The 22,927-nt window shown below is 40.3% G+C and overlaps 1 protein-coding gene across 1 annotated transcript; it reads left to right on the plus strand.

The window, feature by feature from the left end:
- The first annotated feature begins 413 nt into the window (after positions 1–413).
- On the plus strand, positions 414–19,105 carry LOC147268181 (myosin heavy chain, fast skeletal muscle-like). The gene is made up of 42 exons (XM_086199506.1): positions 414–473; positions 3,961–4,123; positions 4,254–4,290; positions 4,389–4,600; positions 4,723–4,866; positions 5,839–5,995; positions 6,438–6,465; positions 6,611–6,722; positions 6,812–6,904; positions 7,201–7,264; positions 7,344–7,442; positions 7,545–7,648; positions 7,732–7,870; positions 8,073–8,191; positions 8,271–8,420; positions 8,502–8,672; positions 8,762–9,068; positions 9,461–9,528; positions 9,945–10,032; positions 10,107–10,224; positions 10,296–10,419; positions 10,509–10,645; positions 12,181–12,436; positions 12,531–12,773; positions 12,850–13,026; positions 13,172–13,317; positions 13,394–13,484; positions 13,863–14,252; positions 14,338–14,464; positions 14,586–14,704; positions 14,798–14,994; positions 15,134–15,317; positions 15,402–15,567; positions 15,798–15,922; positions 16,025–16,333; positions 16,418–16,621; positions 16,697–16,822; positions 17,273–17,443; positions 17,671–17,775; positions 18,564–18,659; positions 18,748–18,879; positions 18,989–19,105. The coding sequence occupies exons 4-42, from the start codon at positions 4,397–4,399 to the stop codon at positions 19,007–19,009; spliced, it is 5,811 nt and encodes a 1,936-aa protein (XP_086055632.1). The 5' UTR covers positions 414–473; positions 3,961–4,123; positions 4,254–4,290; positions 4,389–4,396; the 3' UTR covers positions 19,010–19,105.
- The last annotated feature ends 3,822 nt before the right edge of the window (positions 19,106–22,927 follow it).

A 22,927-nucleotide genomic window follows, 5' to 3' on the forward strand; every position in this document is an offset into this window, starting at 1 on the left:
AAGAGATTGCAATGTCTCTGAAACTCCATCCAGTCTTAACATGCATTATCCTCATGCTGCAATACTGATGTTGCCGTCAGTCACCAAGCAGCAGCAGGTGAAAACTGAACGCTCAGCTATTTGCATTTCCATAGTAATGAGGGTGTACAAGGGCAAGTGTGGTGAATTAAAAAGGGTCAAACTGAAATAAAGACTATTGGCAACTACAAACGCCAGTCTCACAGGGTTATAATCACAACAATCCAGTCGTCTGACACCACTAGAGCACATATAAGTTGTTATCAGTTAGTTATCAAAAGGATGACCTGAGGATGAAGGAGGGATCTATAGCGGGACCATTGGCTCATACTGCTTTAGTTTTAAGGTGTAAAAAAAAAAAAATTGACAAGTGAGTTTAATCCCCAACTTTCACAGGAACATGGAAAAGAAGAAGAAAGGAAATTTGATTGAGATAGAAGATGAGCTGCTTCATGGTGAGTGAGAGAAACATTAAAAGTAGCCCATAGTTGAAGGTAAGCTAAGCTAATTATGAACATTTTTCTGTCACAGCTGTACTTAAGGAACAAATGCTTGGAACTGTTTAATACTGTTTGCTGTGAATCGTACCACTGCACGTGAGTTGTACATTTAAGTCCAAGACCAAATCAAAAATAGTTTTATCTGCTTGAATGGTTGGAAAATGATGCCGCCAACTGTTGATAGATGAGCAAAGACATTTATTGTCAGTAGTGAGCACATCCAGCTGATGTGAAGTTCAATGTGTTCCAGGCTCCTGCAGGGGAGAGGGAAGGGCTAGAATTACAAAGAATACATCAAAAACAAGTAGTGCTACACCACCTAGCTAGAGACAGCTAAGTTGAGTCATTCTTGAATGAACTCTTCACTTTCGTGCTCTTTTAATCCAGAGCGCTCGACTCCCACATACACTCCACTGTAACTTGGCAAACAACTGAAAATAGTAAAAGCATGTGGTTGTAAAATAGTAAAGCATGAATAATATCAGAGACAACCTTTACATCTTGAACCTTGTAAAAAGATTTGGTTTGCTACAGTAAACCTCATCATCTTTACCTTATATTTCAACATATTTGTTCGTGTAAGGTTACTTCTCTTGATCATGATTAACAGTCATCAACCTCTAGTATGCTGCATGTCTACTGTAATTTACTTATTTAGTAAAATACTGCAAAATAGTAGCCCTGTCAATATAATACACAAAATAAGGCAATGCTATGTTGTACCAATTTGTACCCCAACCCCAGTTCTCACTGCACTTGTCAAGGAAGCCTGAAATAAGTTACAAATTAGAACAGTTATCAGGCATTAATGACTTTCAAGTCAGCAAACTGAGATCCTTTTATTTCTCTTACGATCTTCATAAAATGTCGCGTCACGCTACTTACCTTGTTCCACACTTGCCTGATTCTGCTTTGAAATGTGTTGGACAAATTTGGGATGATGTTGGTCCAGAGATGTTTCATGAATATTCAGCTTTGAGTAACAATTTTTGATGATACGCGCATCCTCATACACAAACTAATAAGAATAAGAACTTCCATCAGTAGACAGCCACCTTTGACTGAAAGAATAAAAATCCGGTTTATACATTGATCTCAAAAATTGGCTTTCAAAATTCGACCATTATAAAACACTGACATGCCTGTCAAGGGTCCAGATGCAAGCAGACAGGGAACTCTATCAGGTCAGGTCAGGGTGAGCCCTGCATCCCCCATTACTACATACTATTTAACCTTGATATTGCGTACCTTTTCCTGTAATTCAGTGTTTCTGAAGATATGTCAACATTCAAATAGATTTTTTTTAACCTATTTATTTTTGTTTTGTACATGTCTACCGTAATGCTGCGCATATGGAAAATGTGTCGGTAGTCATGCTGTTCAACTTACATAACCAATATCCAGCAGGACAACAATAATAACAGATCATTATCATTGCTATCATCGCCATCTTCATTTACTGTACAACTGTACTGTAATTCAACCGTGCAAAACTGATCTGTACTTCAATAGTCTGATGTGTAATATACATTGGGCATGGGACAATATCAATTTTACTTCTTATGCTTTTTATGCTGAGTTACAGTTGTAGAAGACAGTGCCACAACAAGCACCTTTTACAGGAAGTAATAAGTAAGTAGCTGACTTACCTGAACTTGTTGGTCTCCGTATTACAAGCACAGCTGGTGGTTGTTAAGAGAAGAGCAACATGCACAATCTCACAATCGTATTTCTTTGCCCCCATCATGTCTTTAGTAATTTGAATTTCCAGACCACACAAGACAAGATAAAACGCACAGGCACGCACACACGCACACACACACACACACACACACGCACACACACACACACACACACACACACACACACACACACACACTCACACACAAGAGCATTCTCAGTGTGCTACGTCACACCTCCACAGAGTTGTTCCATCAACACAGGGGAACATTCGTTGCTGCTTTGCCATTGTGAGGACGCGGCTGAGCTGCTGTGCCACTATCAAGCCATTATTTCATAAAACTGTCAACTTTCTTTCATTTGAATATCATTAGCAAGTAATTGTGGGTTCTGTTCTTTGAAATAGCAGAGCAATAAAGAAACTAAAACATCTTGAGACTAGAGTTTATAAAACAAATGCCACAGACTGAAAAGTATTTGAATTGAGTAATTTGTAACAGCTGCACTGTTTTTAATATTTTTTTCAGTTTTGTGGAGAACTTCTCCTGCGCTGAAGTCTTAAATCTCTAATGAAGAGCAAGTATCAGACTGATTTCTCAGTCTCATCTCAAAAACCGCATCCAAAACAGTTAAAATGCTGACAGTTGCCTTCAGATTATATATCTGATTTTTGTGTTTACCGAATCCATAGAGGAACATAAACTCTGCATAAAATTAGATGACTTATTTTTTAATCGTATTCTTTTTCAATGTATTATATTTAATACAGTCCAGCATGCTACATCTTATTATATTCAAACAAGATACATTTCCTTTTTCTTCATATCTGTGTAGCCTGTAAACATAAAATTTGTTATCTTTATGTTTATATATTATAAATTATACAGCTAGACATACCTTATGTTGTTGCACATATTTCCCAAAACAGCACAAGGGTTTGTAGCACCAGTGGCCCCCAGCTGTAACCAAACAATAAGTATTGTTAGTGCCAGTACTCAGACCATGGAGCACCTCGATGTCTTTAGGTCTGGAGACCTAGTCACAATACTGAACCAAGAATAGGGAGCTTCTCAGCTGGACTTTTTTCTCATGTGTCTAGTAATGGGATGCTGAAATACATCTGACATGTAATTAACAGAAGTGGTCAGTCCGTTTGTCAACAATTGCTCGAGTCAGAGCTTGAGCATTTGTTAGCAAGAGACTATATTTGCTTTATGTCCTAATAAGATGGTAAAGAAAGGCCAGACATATTGAATGTCACCTTTTTATTGCAACCTAATCACACCACAAGAGAATACAGGCAAAGTCTGTTTGGTGTCGTTTTTCTTTTCGTGAGAAAGCATAATGGACCATAATGGGATCTTAAATTAGCTTTCGCCAAGCCCTTGGCTTAATGCACTGGAGATGTTTGAGACAATGTCAATGCCAAATGTCGGTTGGTTTAACCGGCTTTCATGTTTGGATAGAGATGAACCGCCTAAACCTAAAGACTTTTTGAGACACATACAGTATTTAAAGATTCTGAGTAACAGCTTAATCCAGGCTTTATTCTTAAGCCCTTTAGTATCTAAAAATACACAATCAATAATTCCTCACACTTCAATGATAATTCACAGCTAAAATGTTCAAGATATTCAAGTGTCAGGATAATAATTAACTCATGCACACTGTACCATACTGTTTTGTGAAGGAGTGGAATATGCAGTTTTGATCTTTTTGTTTTGTGATTTGTTCTTGTTTTTTGTTCTACATAATAAAGCAGCAGTTGTGATGAGGAGAAGGGGACGACATCTGAAACCATTCTTCCAAGATAAGGTCACTGACCTAAAGAGGAAGGCTCTTCCTCCTTGGTGACCAGGCTCATCCGTATAAAAGAAGCCCTCCCACGCTCCTCAAAAGTTTTGGACTGATAGGCTTCCAACAAGGTGAGTCCTCTATCATACTCTTGCAATGATTATTAATGTCCATGATTGGTAGAAATTTGCCTGAACAGACAAACATTGAGCAACAAGCAAGGTTTGCACATTTTGCTGATTTGACTTTGATATGTTTTAGTCACCATACAGCAACTGGGTCCTTGGGCAACAAAAAGGTATATTGATATTTATGCATATATATAAATAAATATATAAATAAAAACATAAGAATATAGTTTTAGCTTTTGACTCAATACTTTTGCTTTTTATTAAGGAGGCATCATGAGTGGGGACCCAGAAATGGAGTGTTTTGGCCCGGCGGCCATATTCCTCCGGAAGCCAGAAAAAGAGCGGCTTGAAGCTCAAAACACTCCCTTTGATGCTAAAACAGCGTTCTTTGTAGCTGAGCCCACTGAGATGTACGTGAAGGGGAAGCTGGTGAAAAAGGAGGGTGGCAAAGCCACTGTTGAGATCAAGGGTGGGAAGGTAAGAAAACTTTCACCTATTCAGAGATGCTGATGTATGTTACCCTGGTCAAGATGATAACAGTTTATCACCACATGGTTTTCATAATGATGTTACAGACTGATGATACTGTTTGTGTGTAGACTCTCAATGTCAAGGATGATGAAATCTTCCCCATGAACCCTCCAAAGTTCGATAAGATTGAGGACATGGCCATGATGACCCACCTCAGTGAGCCTGCTGTGCTGTATAACCTCAAAGAGCGCTATGCAGCATGGATGATCTACGTGAGACAAATTTAAATTTGAAGTACAATTTTTTATATATGTGTGTATGTATATGTATATATATATATATATGTGTGTGTATATCTATATAGATATATAGATATACACACACACACACACACACACTGTCTCATATATACGTATATATATATATATGTGATTTTTTATTTTTTTTTACACACTAGTCAGGTCAAGTCATTTTCATGTGTATCGCACCAAATCACAACAAAAGTTATCTCCATCAGCAAGCACATCCTGCACAGCAGCGAGGAAAACCTTCCTTTAAAAGGCAGGAACGTTGAGCAGATCCAGGCTCAGTGGGGACGGCCGTCTGCTTTGACCGGTTGGGGTGAAAGAGAGCAGGAGAGCAGGACAGAGACAAAGACAGATAATGGAGGAAGACAGATAGGCAGAAGGAAAGAGGGGGACAGAGATGAAGAGGAAGAGACTGATGGACAGACGGGGACGTGAGCAGGTGGAGCTACGGGTGGCAGCTTGAGCCTCCTCAGGTCTGCAGCCTCCTCCAGCAGCACCCAGGATCTGGGATGAGGGGAGCCTGAAGGCTCCGGAGAAGAAGACCAGTTAGTAACACATATGAGTATGATTTATGTATGACACGTATAGGAGGACAGAGAGGAGTAGAGAGAAGCCCAGTGCACCATGAGAGATCCCCCAGCAGCCTAAGCCTACAGCAGCATATCTAAGGGCCAGCCTAAGCAGCCCAACTATAAGCCTGATCAAAAAGGAAGGTCTTAAGTCTGCTCTTAAAGGTCGAGAGGGTGTCTGCATCCCAGACCAAAGCTGGGAGACGGTTCCACAGGAGGGGAGCCTGATAGCTGAAGGCTCTGGCTCCCATTCTACTTTTAGAAACTTTAGGAACCACAAGTAACCCTGCATCCTGGGAGGGAAGGGTTCCAGCTGGATAATAATAATAATAAACACTAAAAAGCTATTATCCTCTTCTTAAAACAGACCTATTCAGGTTTGTTCTGCGTCACTGTGAACCCCTACAAGTGGCTCCCAGTGTACGACACAGTGGTTGTAACAGGATACAGAGGCAAGAAGAGGATTGAGGCTCCACCCCACATCTTCTCCATCTCTGATAACGCCTATCAGTTCATGCTCCAAGGTATCTTTTGCCATTTTATATAAACAACAATTGAATACACCTGCTTTTGATTATTATATTTTGTTTTTAGGCTTTGCACAGCAGTGTTTTTCTCACTGGAAAACAGTATTTAGTGACACATGGATTTCTCCAATATTATATTGTAATGCAGTGGTAGTGTTCATGGATTGATACGATAATGTAAAATGAAGGACAAACAGATTTAAATACTCTTGTCCCTGCTGCCATTGCTCTGCTAAATAAGTAGATTTACTTTTGTTCATCACTGGCCTTTGTTGCTATTTTGTTTTGTTTTAGCTATTTTTCTATTTATTTTGTGCTTGTAAATGTTGGTAGGTATGATTTAAAGACTGCTTGCTGCAGACAAAATTACCCCCCTGAGATAATAAACATTCTTTGAACTTTGAACCCTGAATGTTTTTGCTTTTTATTCTCTCAACAGATCGGGAGAATCAGTCGATCCTGATTACGTAAGCCAGTTCAATTAATACTGTTACAATATCAGGTTTTCACTTGACAGATATCGTGGCTAAATCAAGTTATGATAAAAACTCAGTGCGGAGCTCCATTTTCATCGAAGTCGCACCAACCCATGTGTCTGAAATTTGTCTATAGCGGAGAATCCGGAGCAGGAAAAACTGTCAACACTAAACGTGTCATCCAGTACTTTGCGACGATCGCAGTGGCTGGAGGGAAGAAAACTGAGCAGGTTCCTGGAAAATTGCAGGTAATGAGTAATTTACTGTACATATGTATTATATCTATGAAAATATAAATCACAAGGAAAAAAATCACGTCCTTTAATGTCATTTTAAGGGTTCGCTGGAGGATCAAATCATTGCAGCCAATCCCCTGCTGGAGGCTTATGGTAATGCCAAGACTGTGAGGAATGACAACTCATCCCGCTTTGTAAGTTTTATGTCTTCAAGAGCTGGAAGTCCTCTTTCAGGGTTATTTATTTTTATATAACGACACTATGGCAGTATATAGTTCATTATCATTATCTCCATTTTGAGGCTTTTGCCAAATTGCTCTCCTTTTACCTGTATCATAAACGATTTGTTGGTATTCATTATATATTTGTAGTGTGGCAAGTGGAAAGGCTTGAGAGCAAATGCTAAACAGTAAACACAACGATATTAGCCTGTAAGTGCTCAGATACATGTTACAAATGTGCCCACACTGACATCTGCATTTTTCTGTAGGGTAAATTCATCAGAATCCATTTTGGAACGACTGGAAAGTTGGCTTCAGCTGATATTGAAACATGTAAGCGTCCAGGCAGTTATCATCCAGGCGGTTGGAGCAGTAAGCTAACTGTTGACCTCTTCATTTCCTTGTTTGACAGATCTGCTGGAGAAGTCTCGAGTGACGTTCCAGCTGTCTGCTGAGAGGAGCTACCACATCTTCTATCAGCTCACAACGGGCCACAAACCTGAGCTGCTGGGTGAGCAGTTCGACACCTCATCATTTATATTAATCATCACCTTTAACACAAATGCACACTTCACCCAGGTCTGAGTATTGAATTCCAACAAATACTTTTCAGAGGCGCTCCTCATCACCACCAACCCCTTTGACTATCCCATGATCAGTCAGGGTGAAATTACTGTCAAGAGCATCAATGATGTTGAGGAGTTCATGGCCACTGATGTGAGTAGAAGTGCTGCAATATCTAAAACAGAGCTCTTAAGATATGGTATCAATGTTTTTTTGTTTGTTTGTTTGTCCTACAGACAGCTATTGACATCCTGGGCTTTACTCCAGAAGAGAAGATAAGCATGTATAAATTGACTGGAGCCGTGATGCATCATGGGAACATGAAGTTCAAGCAGAAGCAGCGAGAGGAGCAGGCTGAGCCTGACGGCACTGAGGGTAAATACCTGAGTAAAATTGATCAGCTGTACAACTGGACATCCAGTGTTCTTTTTCATCATTTTCTACATGAAAAGACTGTTTTTTCAGTCCAACTCATAGAGAATATGGATACATTTAAGAATAACTTTGATGCTCATATCACCACTAGTCACCTGTGGATATGATATGTTTCATCTTTCCTTGTATGTGTTGTCCTCAGTGGCTGATAAAATTGCCTACCTCATGGGCCTCAACTCTGCAGATATGCTCAAGGCTTTATGCTGCCCACGAGTCAAGGTTGGCAATGAAATGGTGGTCAAGGGTCAAACTGTACCGCAGGTAATTTCTGTAAAGACATCAGGTAATAAAACTTTAACTGTGAAAGTATTTGTACAAACTATTACATTTTTGAAACTAGGTTCACAACGCTGTCATGGCTCTCACCAAGTCTGTCTATGAGAAAATGTTCTTGTGGATGGTGGTCAGAATCAATGAGATGCTGGATACTAAGCAGGCTAGAAACTATTTCATTGGCGTCTTGGATATTGCCGGCTTTGAAATTTTTGATGTAAGTAAACCTCAAATAATACTTTTCTATGTTGCATGAACCTCCAGAATAAAACAGCGGCTCTTTATCTTTGACCCAAAGTTCAACAGCTTGGAGCAGCTGTGCATCAACTTCACCAATGAAAAACTGCAACAGTTTTTCAACCACCACATGTTTGTCCTGGAGCAAGAAGAGTACAAGAAAGAAGGAATTGAATGGGAGTTCATTGACTTTGGCATGGACTTGGCTGCCTGCATTGAGCTTATTGAGAAGGTACAATAACAAAGGTTTATGTGTTTACGAGAAAATGATCTTCACCAATGACTGCCAATCCAGAATATCTTTTTTGTTTTGATCAACAGCCAATGGGCATCTTCTCCATCCTTGAAGAGGAGTGCATTGTCCCCAAGGCCACAGACATGACCTTCAAGAACAAGCTCTATGACCAGCATATTGGCAAAAGTGCCCCCTTCCAGAAACCAAAGCCAGCCAAAGGCAAAGCTGAGGCCCACTTCGCCCTGGTCCACTATGCCGGTACTGTTGATTACAATGTCAACGGCTGGCTGGACAAGAACAAAGACCCCCTGAATGACTCAGTTGTTCAGCTCTACCAGAAGTCTGCAGCCAAACTGCTGGCTCACCTCTATGCGACACATGCTGGAGCGGAGGGTGAGGGTCGTACATTCAAGATCAAAACACGGAGGAAAGATTTCACAAGAATCAATTCTTCTGTACCTCTTTTGTGCAAAAAATATTAAGTTTTTTTTTTTAACCTTTTCCCCTGTGCTACAGTAGACACCAACTAAGGTTTACTGCATCATGGTAATATGGTAATATTATGATATATTTGACCATACTGACTTACGTTACTTGAGAACTAAAAGCATTAAAATGGCAAGATGAGTACAAATAGCTGATAAACAACAAAGGAAAGATTGTCATGAATAATCCCATTATTAAACTGATACAACTTTGACGAATGTATTTACCAACCTCATAAAATCATATGATTTATTCATAAAACTTTTTTAATGAACATTTATTTGTAAATGCATTTACAGAGGCCAAAGGAAAGAAAGCTGTCAAGAAGAAGGGTGGTTCTTTCCAGACAGTGTCCGCTCTCTTCAGGGTGAGTTAAGATTCTGCAAATACATCACATGTTCACATAAATACAGGGGATGTTTCATAACAGGACATTTTAACATTTTGCTTCATGCATTTTGTACATCGATGACCATATAGATGACATTATAGATCTTCTTTCAACTGTATTAAAGCTATGTATGAGCTTGATTTCTTAGATTTTTCATCACAGATGTTCCAGGTCTCCCAGTACAGAAAAAAATAGACATGATTATCAGATTTTCTGTAAAACATTTAAAAATGAGAAAATGTGTGTCTTTAAGGTGAAAAGCTTTATACCTTCAATCTCTACGACCTGAAACTTGATGACACACCGTATAAATCACCTTTTACGTGATTGTCAGTGTCAACCTTTGTTTTCTGTTTGACAAAAGAAATTATAACTGTTTTGCCTCTCATCAGGAAAACTTGGGCAAGTTGATGACAAACTTGAGAAGCACTCACCCACATTTTGTGCGCTGTTTAATTCCAAATGAAACAAAAACCCCAGGTAAGTTAACATGAATAGTTCACAATTGGCCCTCTGCAGAGTTACAACCCATGATGTCTTTGTTACTGTCTAAGGACTGATGGAGAACGCCCTGGTCATCCACCAGCTACGGTGTAACGGCGTGCTGGAAGGAATCAGGATCTGCAGGAAAGGTTTCCCCAGCAGAATCCTCTACGGCGACTTCAAACAGAGGTAGTTATCCACAACATTAACAGAACGATACCTATGCTTCACCAATATCTGACTCACCTGCATTTTTTCAGATACAAAGTATTGAATGCCAGTGTCATCCCGGAAGGGCAGTTCATCGACAACAAGAAGGCCTCTGAGAAACTCCTTGAATCTATAAATGTGGAAAAATCCCAGTATAAATTTGGTCATACCAAGGTGAATGTCCTGATTTATGTATAATCATGGAATAATTCAATTACCTGATAATGCTTTGACTAAGTGAGCATTCTTACATGTATCAACAGGTGTTCTTCAAAGCCGGTCTCCTGGGAACACTGGAGGAAATGAGAGATGAGAAACTGGTTGAACTGGTTACAATGACTCAGGCCCTCTGCAGAGCATTTCTCATGAGACGAGAGTTTGCCAAGATGATGGAGAGGAGGTAGTTTTACTATTTTTAAAATGACAGTAGTTTTAACCAAAATAAAGAAGAAAAGAAAAAGAAAAAAACATTCAACATGGATTTTAGATGCAGGTTGATACAGGTGCATTTTACCTTGCTGACAAAGACGGACTCATACTGGCCTGTTTGTTTCTTTCACTTCTATCTGAAGGTTGTATATGCTTCAGTGCTGGTTTTAATGTCTGCACTGAACCTACTGGCTTAGACAAATATATAGTATCAGAACTATGATACTGTACTTTTGATGTCATGCTCAATTGAAAATACACAGTAACAAACAAAGTCTGGTAAAGTGTTTAGTATTTTTGTCAAAGCAAAAATCACCCTGTTGAGATTTTTTTTGCTTTTCATTAGTAAAGTAATCTGCCGATGCAGTCAGTAAAAGTATTTTTTGAGGTAAGAGTATAAGTCTTGAACTCATCTCACTAAGATATTTGTCAAGTAATTCTGTCTTAGTAGTGTTTGTCTGGTGTAATAGTATTAGTCATATTGCATCATCCTTTTTCCAGGCAGAATTATTCAGTATATTTTGATTTAATATGACAGAAATGACTTTTATATTGAAGAGTGAGATTGTTCTGTGCTGTAAACTAAACTTTTTGTGGAAGGGTATGTTTCATACTTTCAAATTTACATGATATTGTCAAAGTTAAGTTTCCTCAGGTGATGAGGCAAGCTATTGGCAAGACTTTGGATTTTCTTATTCTAGAAGACTGAGGGGGCTGCGCATGTTTGCAGGGAAATGAAGCGTTGCTTCAAAGTGGCAGCTCCTGGCGAATATTTGATACAGTGCAGTGGAGTCAGTGATGGTGGAAGAAGTATGTGTCTGACAATCGTAATGAGATCCTGGGAGACACAGGATATTGCTGCTCCAGTCCCACAGATCACCTGAGCTAGTGGACTTGTGATTTATTTTGGTCATATTTACTGGCCAACGTTGTTAAATTTATTGTGTTTAACATTTTTTTGCTAAGCTAAAATAATGCTTTGCACATTTGTTCTTGTTTGTAATTGCCAAGCCTCACTCCAAATGAAGTAGGCTACTTTAGAAATTGTTGACTCTCCTTCTTCTGCATGCATTTCAAGCAACTGGGTAAACTAACAAGTAATGAGCTGTCACCTGGGAAGATGTTCACACATGTGCTGCCCACTGTTAATTCTCCTTAACCGCGTTTGAGTCCCGAAATGTGGGGAAAAGAAAGGGAGCGTGCAAAGCCCATGATTCAAATTATTTTCATACTCATCAAAACAAGTTACTATCCTTTAAGTATGTCACCATCTGCTTATTCAAAGGCTACAACTTGTCATACTTGTCAAACACAGTATGCTATATAACATGTTCTCCTCATTTACCTGTTTAGAAGACCTAAAGATACTAGAGGTTTCTGAAAAGCTCTGTAAGGACCAATATTACAACATTGGGAAATAGCTTTACTCCCTTGGCATAAATAAATGAGTGTATTCTTTAAAACTGTGAGTGAAAAAATCTATTTTTCTTTGTCTTGTGTCACCAGGGAAGCTATTTACTCCATCCAGTACAACATCCGCTCATTCATGAATGTCAAAACATGGCCATGGATGAAGCTTTACTTCCGAATCAAGCCTCTACTGAAGAGTGCTGAGACTGAAAAAGAGATGGCCCAAATGAAAGAGGACTTTGAAAAGACCAAAGAGGAGCTAGCAAAAGCTCTGGCAAAGAAGAAAGAACTGGAGGAGAAGATGGTTTCTCTGCTGCAGGAGAAGAATGACCTGCAGCTGCAGATCCAGTCTGTACGTTACATAGAGAGAGTGAATAAATTTGCATTTTCAGTCAATGAGACTTATTTTACTAAATGTTTGTTTAATCACGTGTTTGTGAATATAGGAGGGTGAAAACCTTGCTGACGCAGAGGAAAGGTGCGAGGGGCTCATTAAAGCAAAGATCCAGCTTGAAGCTAAAGTCAAAGAGACAGCTGAGAGGCTGGAGGATGAGGAGGAAATCAATGCTGAGCTGACTGCAAAGAAGAGGAAGCTGGAGGACGAGTGCTCAGAGCTGAAGAAAGACATCGATGACTTGGAGCTTACCCTGGCCAAAGTAGAGAAGGAGAAGCATGCCACCGAGAACAAGGTTGGTAGATTCAACAGAAAAACTTAAATTTCCTCTTTGAAAGGTACTGAAACCCTTTGAAATGTTGCCAATGTAGGTTAAAAACCTGGTTGAAGAGATGGCTTCTCAAGATGAGACAATTGCCAAGCTGAGCAAGGAGAAGAAAGCCCTCCAAGAGGCCCATCAACAGACCCTTGATGACCTTCAGGCAGAGGAAGACAAAGTCAACACTCTGACGAAGGCCAAGGTCAAGCTGGAGCAGCAAGTGGATGATGTAAGATCCTCTCTCTATGTTTGAACTCACAAGAAAATATATTCTGTGTCCATTTGGCTGTAAGTTATAGCCTTTAGAGGATTCTGATGTGTGCTGCAGTGGTTTCAAATATTCATGCTCATCACGCTGTATGTGACTGCACAAGCTTGAAGGTTCCCTGGAGCAAGAGAAGAAGCTTCGTATGGATCTGGAGCGAGCTAAGAGGAAGCTGGAAGGAGATCTGAAACTGGCCCTCGAATCCATAATGGATCTGGAGAATGACAAGCAGCAGTCTGAAGAGAAAATAAAGAAGTATATCAGAACCCACAATTCCAACATGACTGTGTGTTGTCAAAATCTAATATTTGTATTATATGTATGATTAAAGGAGGGACTTTGAGATCAGCCAGCTTCTTAATAGGATAGAGGATGAACAAGCACTTGGAATTCAGCTGCAGAAGAAAATCAAAGAGCTGCAGGTAAATGGATGTCTGGGGTTGTCTCAGTCATAGATGATCTTGATTATATTCCAAAAGGCATTAACAAAACAGACTCATGTATCGATTATTTTCTACACTCACCAACATCTCTATGTATAATTAAACTAAAAACCTGAGAAAATAAAAGTAATTTGGGGTGTGGGGTGATGGTGTGAGGGGTTTTGATTTGTCTATTTAGTGCCCTTTGACAGGGGACTTTCTGCCTTGACAGTTTTGAGAGAAACAGTATAAATGTATCTTTATGGGTAATAAGATATTATATCTGTTATCGTCAATTACATTGCATTGTTTAGTAATATGATATACAGACAGGAAACCCTCTATCACTCAAATACTTAAACCTGGCCGTGACCACAGGCTCGTATTGAGGAGCTGGAGGAGGAGATCGAGGCTGAGCGCGCTGCTCGAGCCAAGGTGGAGAAACAGAGGTCCGATCTCTCCAGGGAACTTGAAGAGATCAGTGAGAGACTTGAAGAAGCCGGCGGCGCAACGTCCGTTCAGATTGAGATGAACAAGAAGCGCGAGGCCGAGTTCCAGAAGCTGCGGCGTGATCTCGAAGAGTCCACCCTGCAGCACGAGGCCACCGCTGCAGCTCTCCGCAAGAAACAGGCCGACAGCGTGGCAGAACTGGCGGAGCAGATTGACAACCTTCAGCGTGTCAAACAGAAACTGGAGAAAGAGAAGTGTGAATACAAGATGGAGATCGATGACCTCAGCAGCAACATGGAGGCTGTTGCCAAGTCAAAAGTAAACTTCCAAATGTGTCTTTTGATTAAATAATTACACATTACTCTGATCAATATTTTATTCCCTCCTGAATTTCTTTTTTTAGGCTAACCTGGAGAAACTTTGCCGCTCCCTTGAAGATCAACTTAGTGAATTTAAGTGCAAGAGTGAAGAGCAAATGCGTCAACTTAATGACATGAATGTCCAAAGATCAAGACTGATGACGGAAAATGGTGAGTGAAAATGATCATGCAAAGTTTAACAGTATACAGCAAAACAGAATCACCAATATAACAGAAACCACTTGGAAAGATGTTGGGTAAATTTTTTTGTTGTGTTTTTAATCCACCGTAGGGGAGTTTAGTCGTCAGATGGAGGAAAAGGAATCTCTTGTTTCACAGCTAACCAGGGGCAAGCAGGCATTTATTCATCAGCTTGATGAGCTCAAACGGCACCTTGAAGAGGAAGTGAAGGTACTGGGCTTTGCTGTTGTATTGTTATAGTAAATGTGGAAGGTAAATCCTGAATGTTTTTATTGATATTGATGTGTATTTGTTCATTACTAGGCCAAGAACGCCCTGGCTCACTCTGTTCAGTCAGCTCGCCATGACTGTGACCTGCTCAGAGAGCAGTATGAGGAGGAGCAGGAGGCCAAGGCTGAGCTGCAGCGTGCTCTGTCCAAGGCCAACAGCGAGGTGGCTCAGTGGAGAACCAAATACGAGACTGATGCCATTCAGCGCACTGAGGAGCTCGAGGAGGCAAAGTAAAACTTTAGAATTTCATCTTTGTGTACACACGAGTAATGATAAATTTCAGCACTGCTACTGTTGCTGTCTGCTTGTTTGTAATCACATGCATCAATTCTGTAAATCACCATTAAAGCAGTTGACGTGTTTTGACAGGAAAAAGCTTGCCCAGCGTCTCCAGGATGCAGAAGAATCCATGGAGGCTGCAAATGCCAAATGTGCCTCTCTGGAAAAGACTAAACAGAGACTGCAGGGTGAAGTGGAGGATCTGATGATCGATGTGGAGCGAGCCAACGCGCTGGCTGCTGCCCTCGACAAGAAGCAAAGGAACTTTGACAAGGTCAGATGCTTTTGTTGTGTCAGTGCACAGCTTTGACGCTAAACATGAGGTGACAGAAGACACTCATTAGTTTGATGTGTTCAGATTCTTGCCGAGTGGAAGCAGAAGTATGAGGAGAGCCAGGCAGAGCTGGAAGGAGCTCTAAAAGAGTCCCGTTCTCTCAGCACCGAGATGTTCAAACTGAAGAACTCCTATGAAGAAGCTCTGGACCATCTGGAGACCCTGAAGAGGGAGAACAAGAACCTGCAACGTAAGGCAACAAAATCCTGTTTGTAATATTTTTTTTCTGTTTCTCCCAAAGGTATCAACTTTAATACTGTAGTAAATCATTATGCTTGTATTACATTACTCTATTTTACAAAATACATGCCTTACTTAACCTGTTAAATTACAAACCGAGAAAATGACTCTAATTGCTGCTCTTGACCTCTGTTGAGGCATTCATTTCCTGATTACTTTCTGGTTTTGTATTTCTTGCAGAGGAAATCACAGATTTGACTGAAGTTATTTCAGAATCAGGGAAGACTATTCATGAGTTGGAAAAGGGGAAAAAGGCAGCTGAGATTGAGAAAGCAGAAATCCAAACAGCCCTGGAGGAGGCCGAGGTTGTCAAAATGCCATATTTGCACATACAAAACAGAGATAGAGTAAGCAGTACATTGATTTTGATGGCCACATAAATAAGATATTTAAATCTTATTTCATAGGCCACACTGGAGCACGAAGAATCAAAGATCGTTCGTATTCAGCTGGAGCTCACCCAAGTGAAAAATGAAATTGACAGGAAAATAGCAGAGAAGGATGAGGAGATCGAGCAGATCAAGAGGAACAGCCAGCGAGTGATTGAAACCATGCAGAGCACTTTGGATGCTGAGATCAGGAGCAGGAATGATGCCCTGAGAATCAAGAAGAAGATGGAAGGAGACCTGAATGAGATGGAGATTCAGCTGAGCCACGCCAACCGCCAGGCTGCTGAGGCCCAGAAACAGCTGAGGAATGTTCAGGGGCAGCTCAAGGTACAGGCATGAATATGGATGATTCAAAACACAGCTGCAGTACAGGATGCATATGGCTTAAAATAAACACTATCGTGATTTCAGGATGCCCAGCTGCACCTTGATGAAGCTCTGAGAAGTTGTGCTGACATGAAGGAGCAGGTGGCCATGGTGGAGCGCAGGAACAACCTGATGCTGGCTGAGATCGAGGAGCTGAGAGTTGCTCTGGAGCAAACAGAGAGAAGCCGCAAAGTGGCTGAGCAGGAGCTGGTGGATGCCAGCGAGCGTGTGGGGCTGCTGCACTCTCAGGTTTTGAGCTGTTAAAACACAAGCGTTTGTTGAGCAGAAACACTGAATATCTCATCACAATTTCTTATTTTTTAGAATACAAATCTTTTAAACACCAAAAGGAAGTTGGAAGCTGACCTTGTCCAAATCCAAGGTGAAGTGGAAGATGCTGTTCAAGAAGCAAGAAATGCTGAAGAAAAGGCCAAGAAGGCCATCACTGATGTGAGCACTGTTTCCTCTCCTCAGTCATACAGGATACAGTATGTGAGGATCAGATGCTGATTGTTTTGTGATTGCTCACGAAATCAAGATAGAAAGTAAAGTGTTAAAGTTTAATTGGATAAAACAGTGTTGGAAACTATAGATTTACATGTCACAGAAGTAGCAGCGAAGAGGAGCTCAAACTCCAGACTGTGTATTCCAGTCTAACCTTTTAGTGATTAATATTTGTTCAATCTTAGCTAAAATGTTTCCATTTTCCAATGAAGATTTTTTTTGGTAGCCAGACGCTCATTTGTAGTTTGCTTTCACTCAGCTCTACAACCTGTTAACTTAACACTTCCTGACATGACAAGTAGTTCCCCTTATTGACATGCAAAAAAAACCCCAAAACAGACGGCCTAACAACCACAACGCAGGACGTCTCAACCTATCAACCCAACATATTTACAGGCCGCCATGATGGCTGAGGAGCTGAAGAAGGAGCAGGACACCAGCGCTCATTTGGAGAGGATGAAGAAGAACCTGGAGGTGACAGTCAAGGACCTGCAGCACCGCCTGGATGAGGCTGAGAGTCTGGCCTTGAAAGGTGGAAAGAAGCAGCTCCAGAAACTGGAAGCAAGAGTAGGTTCACTTGTTTTGTTATTGTTGTGTAGACTTACACTCTGGACCTGAAATAAATCCCCGAGTGAGATTAAGTTACATTTATTTTAGCCTTTTTAAACATCGTCTTTCTTGGTTCACACGCAATCCTGCTAAACTAACAAGCTCATCAAAGTTTCATCCCATCACTGGCTTGTCCAAACATATTGAGTTCTGTCTGGGCTAAATCTGGAGTTGTTATTGTGAAGGTCAGAGAGCTGGAATCTGAGGTGGAGGCTGAGCAGAGACGAGGAGCTGAAGCAGTGAAAGGTGTCCGCAAATATGAGCGCAGAGTGAAGGAACTGACTTATCAGGTAAACTCCACAAAAACATAAATCTTATATTGTAAACCAAATTATTTTCACATTTATGTATTCATTTTTATTTTATTTCACTGTATAATGTGAATGGCTGAAGAGAGACATGGAGGTAGAATGTGTTTGAAACCTCTAGAGGGCGTTATCATTTTATGTCTGAACAGTGCCATGATATATGATACAGAGAAGAAGAAAACAGGCCAAAAAAAACAAACAAATAAGAGCACTGTCATTTCTGTAAATACTCAGTTTTTATGCTTATTTTATCTGCTAAAAAAAACTTTTCATACTATACTGGGTTTTCCCTTTCGTTTCTCCACTGTAACTGAAGCACGCTGCATCAAATGAACCACTCAGTGGTGTAAGCTGGATCGTTTTTGATCACCATTTCCTGTGGCAGCCTTATTGAATTATTGATTTCTACAAAATCTGTCAAACTTCTGAATTCCTTCATTGATATTGTCTGATATGACATCCTGTTGTTTCACTGGCGAGTAAAGTGGGGTGGTTGGGTAAAGGTCAGATGATGAGTGGTGTACCCTTGGCAGCTGTGAGCAACTGCCTATGTTTAGTTATCAGCATGCTTCATCTTTAAGTGGAGGATCTCACAATTATAGAGGATTTGTTTTTGAATTTTTCACTCAGTTTCCTTCCTATATGTATAAATCCTGTATTAATCCTCAGTGTTGTAGCTTGTTTGGTTTCCTTTCTCTCTGAAGAGGCTGAACTGTGAACAGTCCATGTTAGATTATACTTTTGACTTGTGTATCGTGCATCACCTCCAGGCTGAGGAGGACAAGAAGAATATTGCAAGACTTCAGGATCTGGTGGACAAGCTGCAAGTTAAAATGAAATCCTTCAAGAGGCAGTCTGAGGAAGCTGTGAGTGGCCAAATAGGAACACAACGTCTTGTCATGAACCTGCGCAATGAGTCAGAATATCACTGTGCTGTTACCTCACGTCTTGCAGGAGGAGCAGGCCAACACCCACCTGTCCAGGTTCAGGAGGGTCCAGCATGAACTGGAGGAGGCTGAGGAGCGAGCTGACATCGCTGAGTCCCAGGTCAACAAGCTGAGAGCCAAGAGCCGTGATATTGTCAGGGTGTGTTTTTTTGGATACTCTTCATTCAATGAAGCACCAATTACTCTCTGAGACGGACTGATTTGGCTCCACTGACCACTGACATCTCTTTTTCTGTATCACTTTAAAGGGAAAGGAGGCTGAAGAATGAACATCCGTCTTGAGACACGATGCAAGAAATCATACAATATGATTTGTTTGTTCGATGTGTCACATGTCATAAGAAATAAATTTGAAAGCATCAGACTTAATTACTTGTGTTTGTGATCATCTGATATTACACAATTTTACACATGAAGGTTTACATATAAACGCGGCAAGTAAAGTTTGTGATGTTTAAACACTTACGCAAATCAGGCTGCATCTCATTACCCTTCAGACTGCTGGATTATACTGTATAACAGAGAAACTACTTTCCTTCAGTTCTCACTAAAACTTTTAATTATAAACAAACCGTATTTTAAGCGAGACATTAAAAAAACAACAACATTAATTCTACATTTCTCCTAACAACATACGTCATTGCCGACATAAGTTCTGGAATTAATTGGTGAACTATATTCTATCTGTCGGTTGAGCAACTCGACCCTTCACAATCACGTGGTTGTCAACTGCTGCCTGTTATCACGTAAACATCCTCTGGGTTAAGATAACTGCAAATCTTCAACATATGGTGATAATGTTAGTGACAGTCTAGTGACCTCACAGTTTTTCTACCAGCCTGGACACGCATGCTGTAGTCTGACCAGTTGGGCTCCTGGGATAAAAATAGACCAATTAGAGAACCACCACACATAGTGATAGCATTTTTACTGCTTATGTAAGTGTGAGTTTGCATTTGTTGTAAACAAACACATTTGCTGCCAGTTACGGTTTTGTAATAAATATTTCACTAAATAAGCTACAGCAAAGCAGTTTGCTATGGAGCAAATGACAAGCTTATAAGCTTTTTCAAAAAGCAAATGATAACGTGTTTATGTATATTTACACACACACACACACACACATATTAAAAAGCAAGAAAACCCCCAATACTATCTGAGCTGCTGGTTCAGCTACATGAATTTACTTTAGCCATGTGTGACATGTATCATACATCTAAATTCTAATATTGTGTTTTATAAATTCTAAGTCTGTATTAACCTATCAAGCAAATATTCTTTAATCTGATGTTGAACTGAATCACAGAAGCATTTTTAATGAGGAATAAGAAAATACTGTACATACCAGTGGAGCTGCTAAGCATTTTTATGTTGCAGAAGTACAGTAAAGCTTGTGAGTCGGAGATGAAGACAACTGAGTGAGTTGTTTTTTTTTAATAACAAAGGCCATTCCACAATAAGACTTGAGGCAGGAACAACTGGCTGAGCTATGAGAGCACTGCTGAGGAGACGGCTATATTTGTATTTCCTCCAAATAAGCACATGCAGGGGCATAACGGATCAAGTATCACATTTTTATTGAATATATTAGCCTATTTTGTAGGGTGTGAAGTCCTCAGTATTTCAATCCTAATGCCTTCCTCCCTCTGTCTATGTTGGTTCAATGTCATCTTTCCATAAGGAAGGAATGCAAGCTACCACACACACCATATAACATGATCCTCTTCTTGCCGTGTTCAGGGAACAAACACTTGACTTAAGCGAAGGTCAAGCTACAAAGCTGGCCCTGTCTTCAGTTCATCTGTCAGGAAACACAGTACAAGACCATTTAAAGAAGGAGTTTAAAAATATATCCGCACCCTCGAGGCAACACAAGTGGTAGCCATGATAAACCGGGAGACACAAATCTAATCACCTGTTGACTCCAGATTCCATATCGGACAATTCATCTATAAAAGACACTTATAGTGTTAACTGTCCCCAAGACAAATAAAGTAGGTCAAGGTGTCAGAGCCTCTCAAGCTACTAGTCTTGCTCAATGCTGTTGCTGCGATAATAACGGCAGTTACATCAAATCTTTATTTTGTGTCAGCAGACTTGTTAACTGAAGTGGTTTTAACCTTTCAACCTCTGACCTACAGCACCACTGGGGGGAGACAGCAGCAGTCTGAGCCCACTTACGGGCTTTTTATGTTATTCTTCTGAGCTTATTCTTCAGTTTGAGTTTGGTTATTTTATTCTTCTTCTCTTATATTTTTCAAAAAACAGGACCTTGAAGGTCTGTGTTTTTATCTGAAATTCACAGAAGGAGGTTGGTCAGTGTGTGGTTGCTCAGTGTGCTGAGAGAGGCCAAATGTTGGTGTTAAATGTAAGTAAATGCAAAGTTGCTATATATTATTACATGTATTCTAATTTAAAACACAAAAAAGACAAAATTATCAGCAGAAAGTGAAAAAACATCAGGGCTGGTATGGTGTCAAAGGTGTCTGAGGTACAGCATTGCTAGCACAGCTAATTATGCTAGCATGCAACAGAATTTGCACCGGTGCATCCAGTCTTGTAATACCTCCATAAACCTCTGTCTGGTTTATAAATGAAAAAGTGTAATATGTTAACATCAAATTCAATTTTATCATAATTATTATATTCTTCAAAATCCTCCCATCTACCCGTCCAGGGTGAACCTCGCCTCTCACTGGAAGTAAGCTGAGATAGACTCCAGCCCCCCTTATGACTCTTAACAGATAAGTGGTATAGAAAATGGATGGATGGATGGATGGTTCAGTCTTAATGTGGATACATGTATCTGTTACAGGGTGGTACGGTGGTAAGAAAGAAGAAGGTTCTGGGTTCATCCATCCATCTTCTTCCACTTCTCCTTTTAGGGATTTAAAAAAAAATCACACACACACACACACATATATATATACATATATATATATATATATATAGTCTCATATATATATATATATATATGAGACAATGTGTGTGTGTGTGTGTGTATCCATCCATCCTTTTTCTACCACTTATCCTGTTAAGGGTCGTGGGGGGCAGGAGCCTATCGCAGCAGCCTTCAGGCGAGAGGCAGGGTTCACCCTGGACAGGTCACCAGTCCATCGCAGGGCCAACACATAGAGACAGACAACCATTCACACTCACAGTCACACCTACGGTCAATTTAGAGTATCAATCAGCCTCGTCCTCTCTTGATGTCTTTGGACTGTGGGAGGAAGCTGGAGTACCAGAGAGAACCCACACAGGAACAGGGAGAACATGGAGACTCACACAGAAAGAGAATGCTGGAGCTGGGGCTCGAACCCAGAACCTTCTTGCTGTGAGGCGACAGTGCGAACCACTGCACCACCGTGCCGCCTCAAAAATCAAACACCTGACCCCAAACATGACCAGTTGTTTATTTGGAATTTTTTTTTTTTTTTTTTTTTTTTTAAAGAGGCATCTGTGGTTCCGAATTTGTTTAGTCATGCTGTCTTGGATCACCATCAGTAGGTTAATCATGGGAACATGAGACCCTCCAGACAGCTCGTAAAAAGTCATGTACACTGACATTAGAGGTCAGACAGAATAAACATGGCAACACACGTGTGCAGTTCAGGTTCAAGTTTATTCATACAGATAAGTGATGTTCAATAGAAAGTGTTCACTGTTTCACCAGAAACAGCAGAAACAGAAAAAGGAAAATATTAATAACAGCAGAAGCACAGAGTTATGATGGTAAGACTGACGTAGACTTGGAAAGTGTATATTAATAGACCACTACAAGGACCACTACAATCTTCGTGCTCAAGCCAACATTGCTATGCTGCTTAAATTCTTTTCCAGTAATATCTATCTTTAATCTCTCCTCTTTTCTTCGACAGACAGAACTAAAACACTTTAAAATCCTGATTTTTATTTTTTTTTAACCATAAGAATACATCATTAATCATGTATTGAAACTGCAAATACAATCTTCAATATGTATTTTGGAGTCGTTTGCAAAGATCAAAAGCATACAAACACGTTAGTCACATTCATGTCATGCATTTTCTCAGAAGGCGCTGATGGTTCTGTTCTTGCCCCCCCGTGACATTTGCGGCTCAAACTCAGGCGTCCCTCCAAGATTTCCCAGCCTAGCTAGTTGTGATTAGATGATTATGGTCAGGGACGCGTGGTTACCATTCAAGGTG

Source organism: Aulostomus chinensis, chromosome 3, assembly GCF_037954235.1.
Source record: "Aulostomus chinensis isolate RoL2024-O1b breed Wild chromosome 3, RoL_Achi_v1.0, whole genome shotgun sequence".
Taxonomy (NCBI): Eukaryota; Metazoa; Chordata; class Actinopteri; order Syngnathiformes; family Aulostomidae; genus Aulostomus; species Aulostomus chinensis.

Excerpts from the sequence above, each read along its gene's own strand:
- LOC147268181 (XM_086199506.1), top strand. The coding sequence starts at position 4,397 with ATGAGTGGGGACCCAGAAATGGAGTGTTTTGGCCCGGCGGCCATATTC. Across the intron at positions 6,466-6,610 it reads AATCAGTCGATCCTGATTAC|CGGAGAATCCGGAGCAGGAA; the intron begins GTAAGCCAGTTC and ends ATTTGTCTATAG. Across the intron at positions 7,265-7,343 it reads TTCAGCTGATATTGAAACAT|ATCTGCTGGAGAAGTCTCGA; the intron begins GTAAGCGTCCAG and ends CTTGTTTGACAG.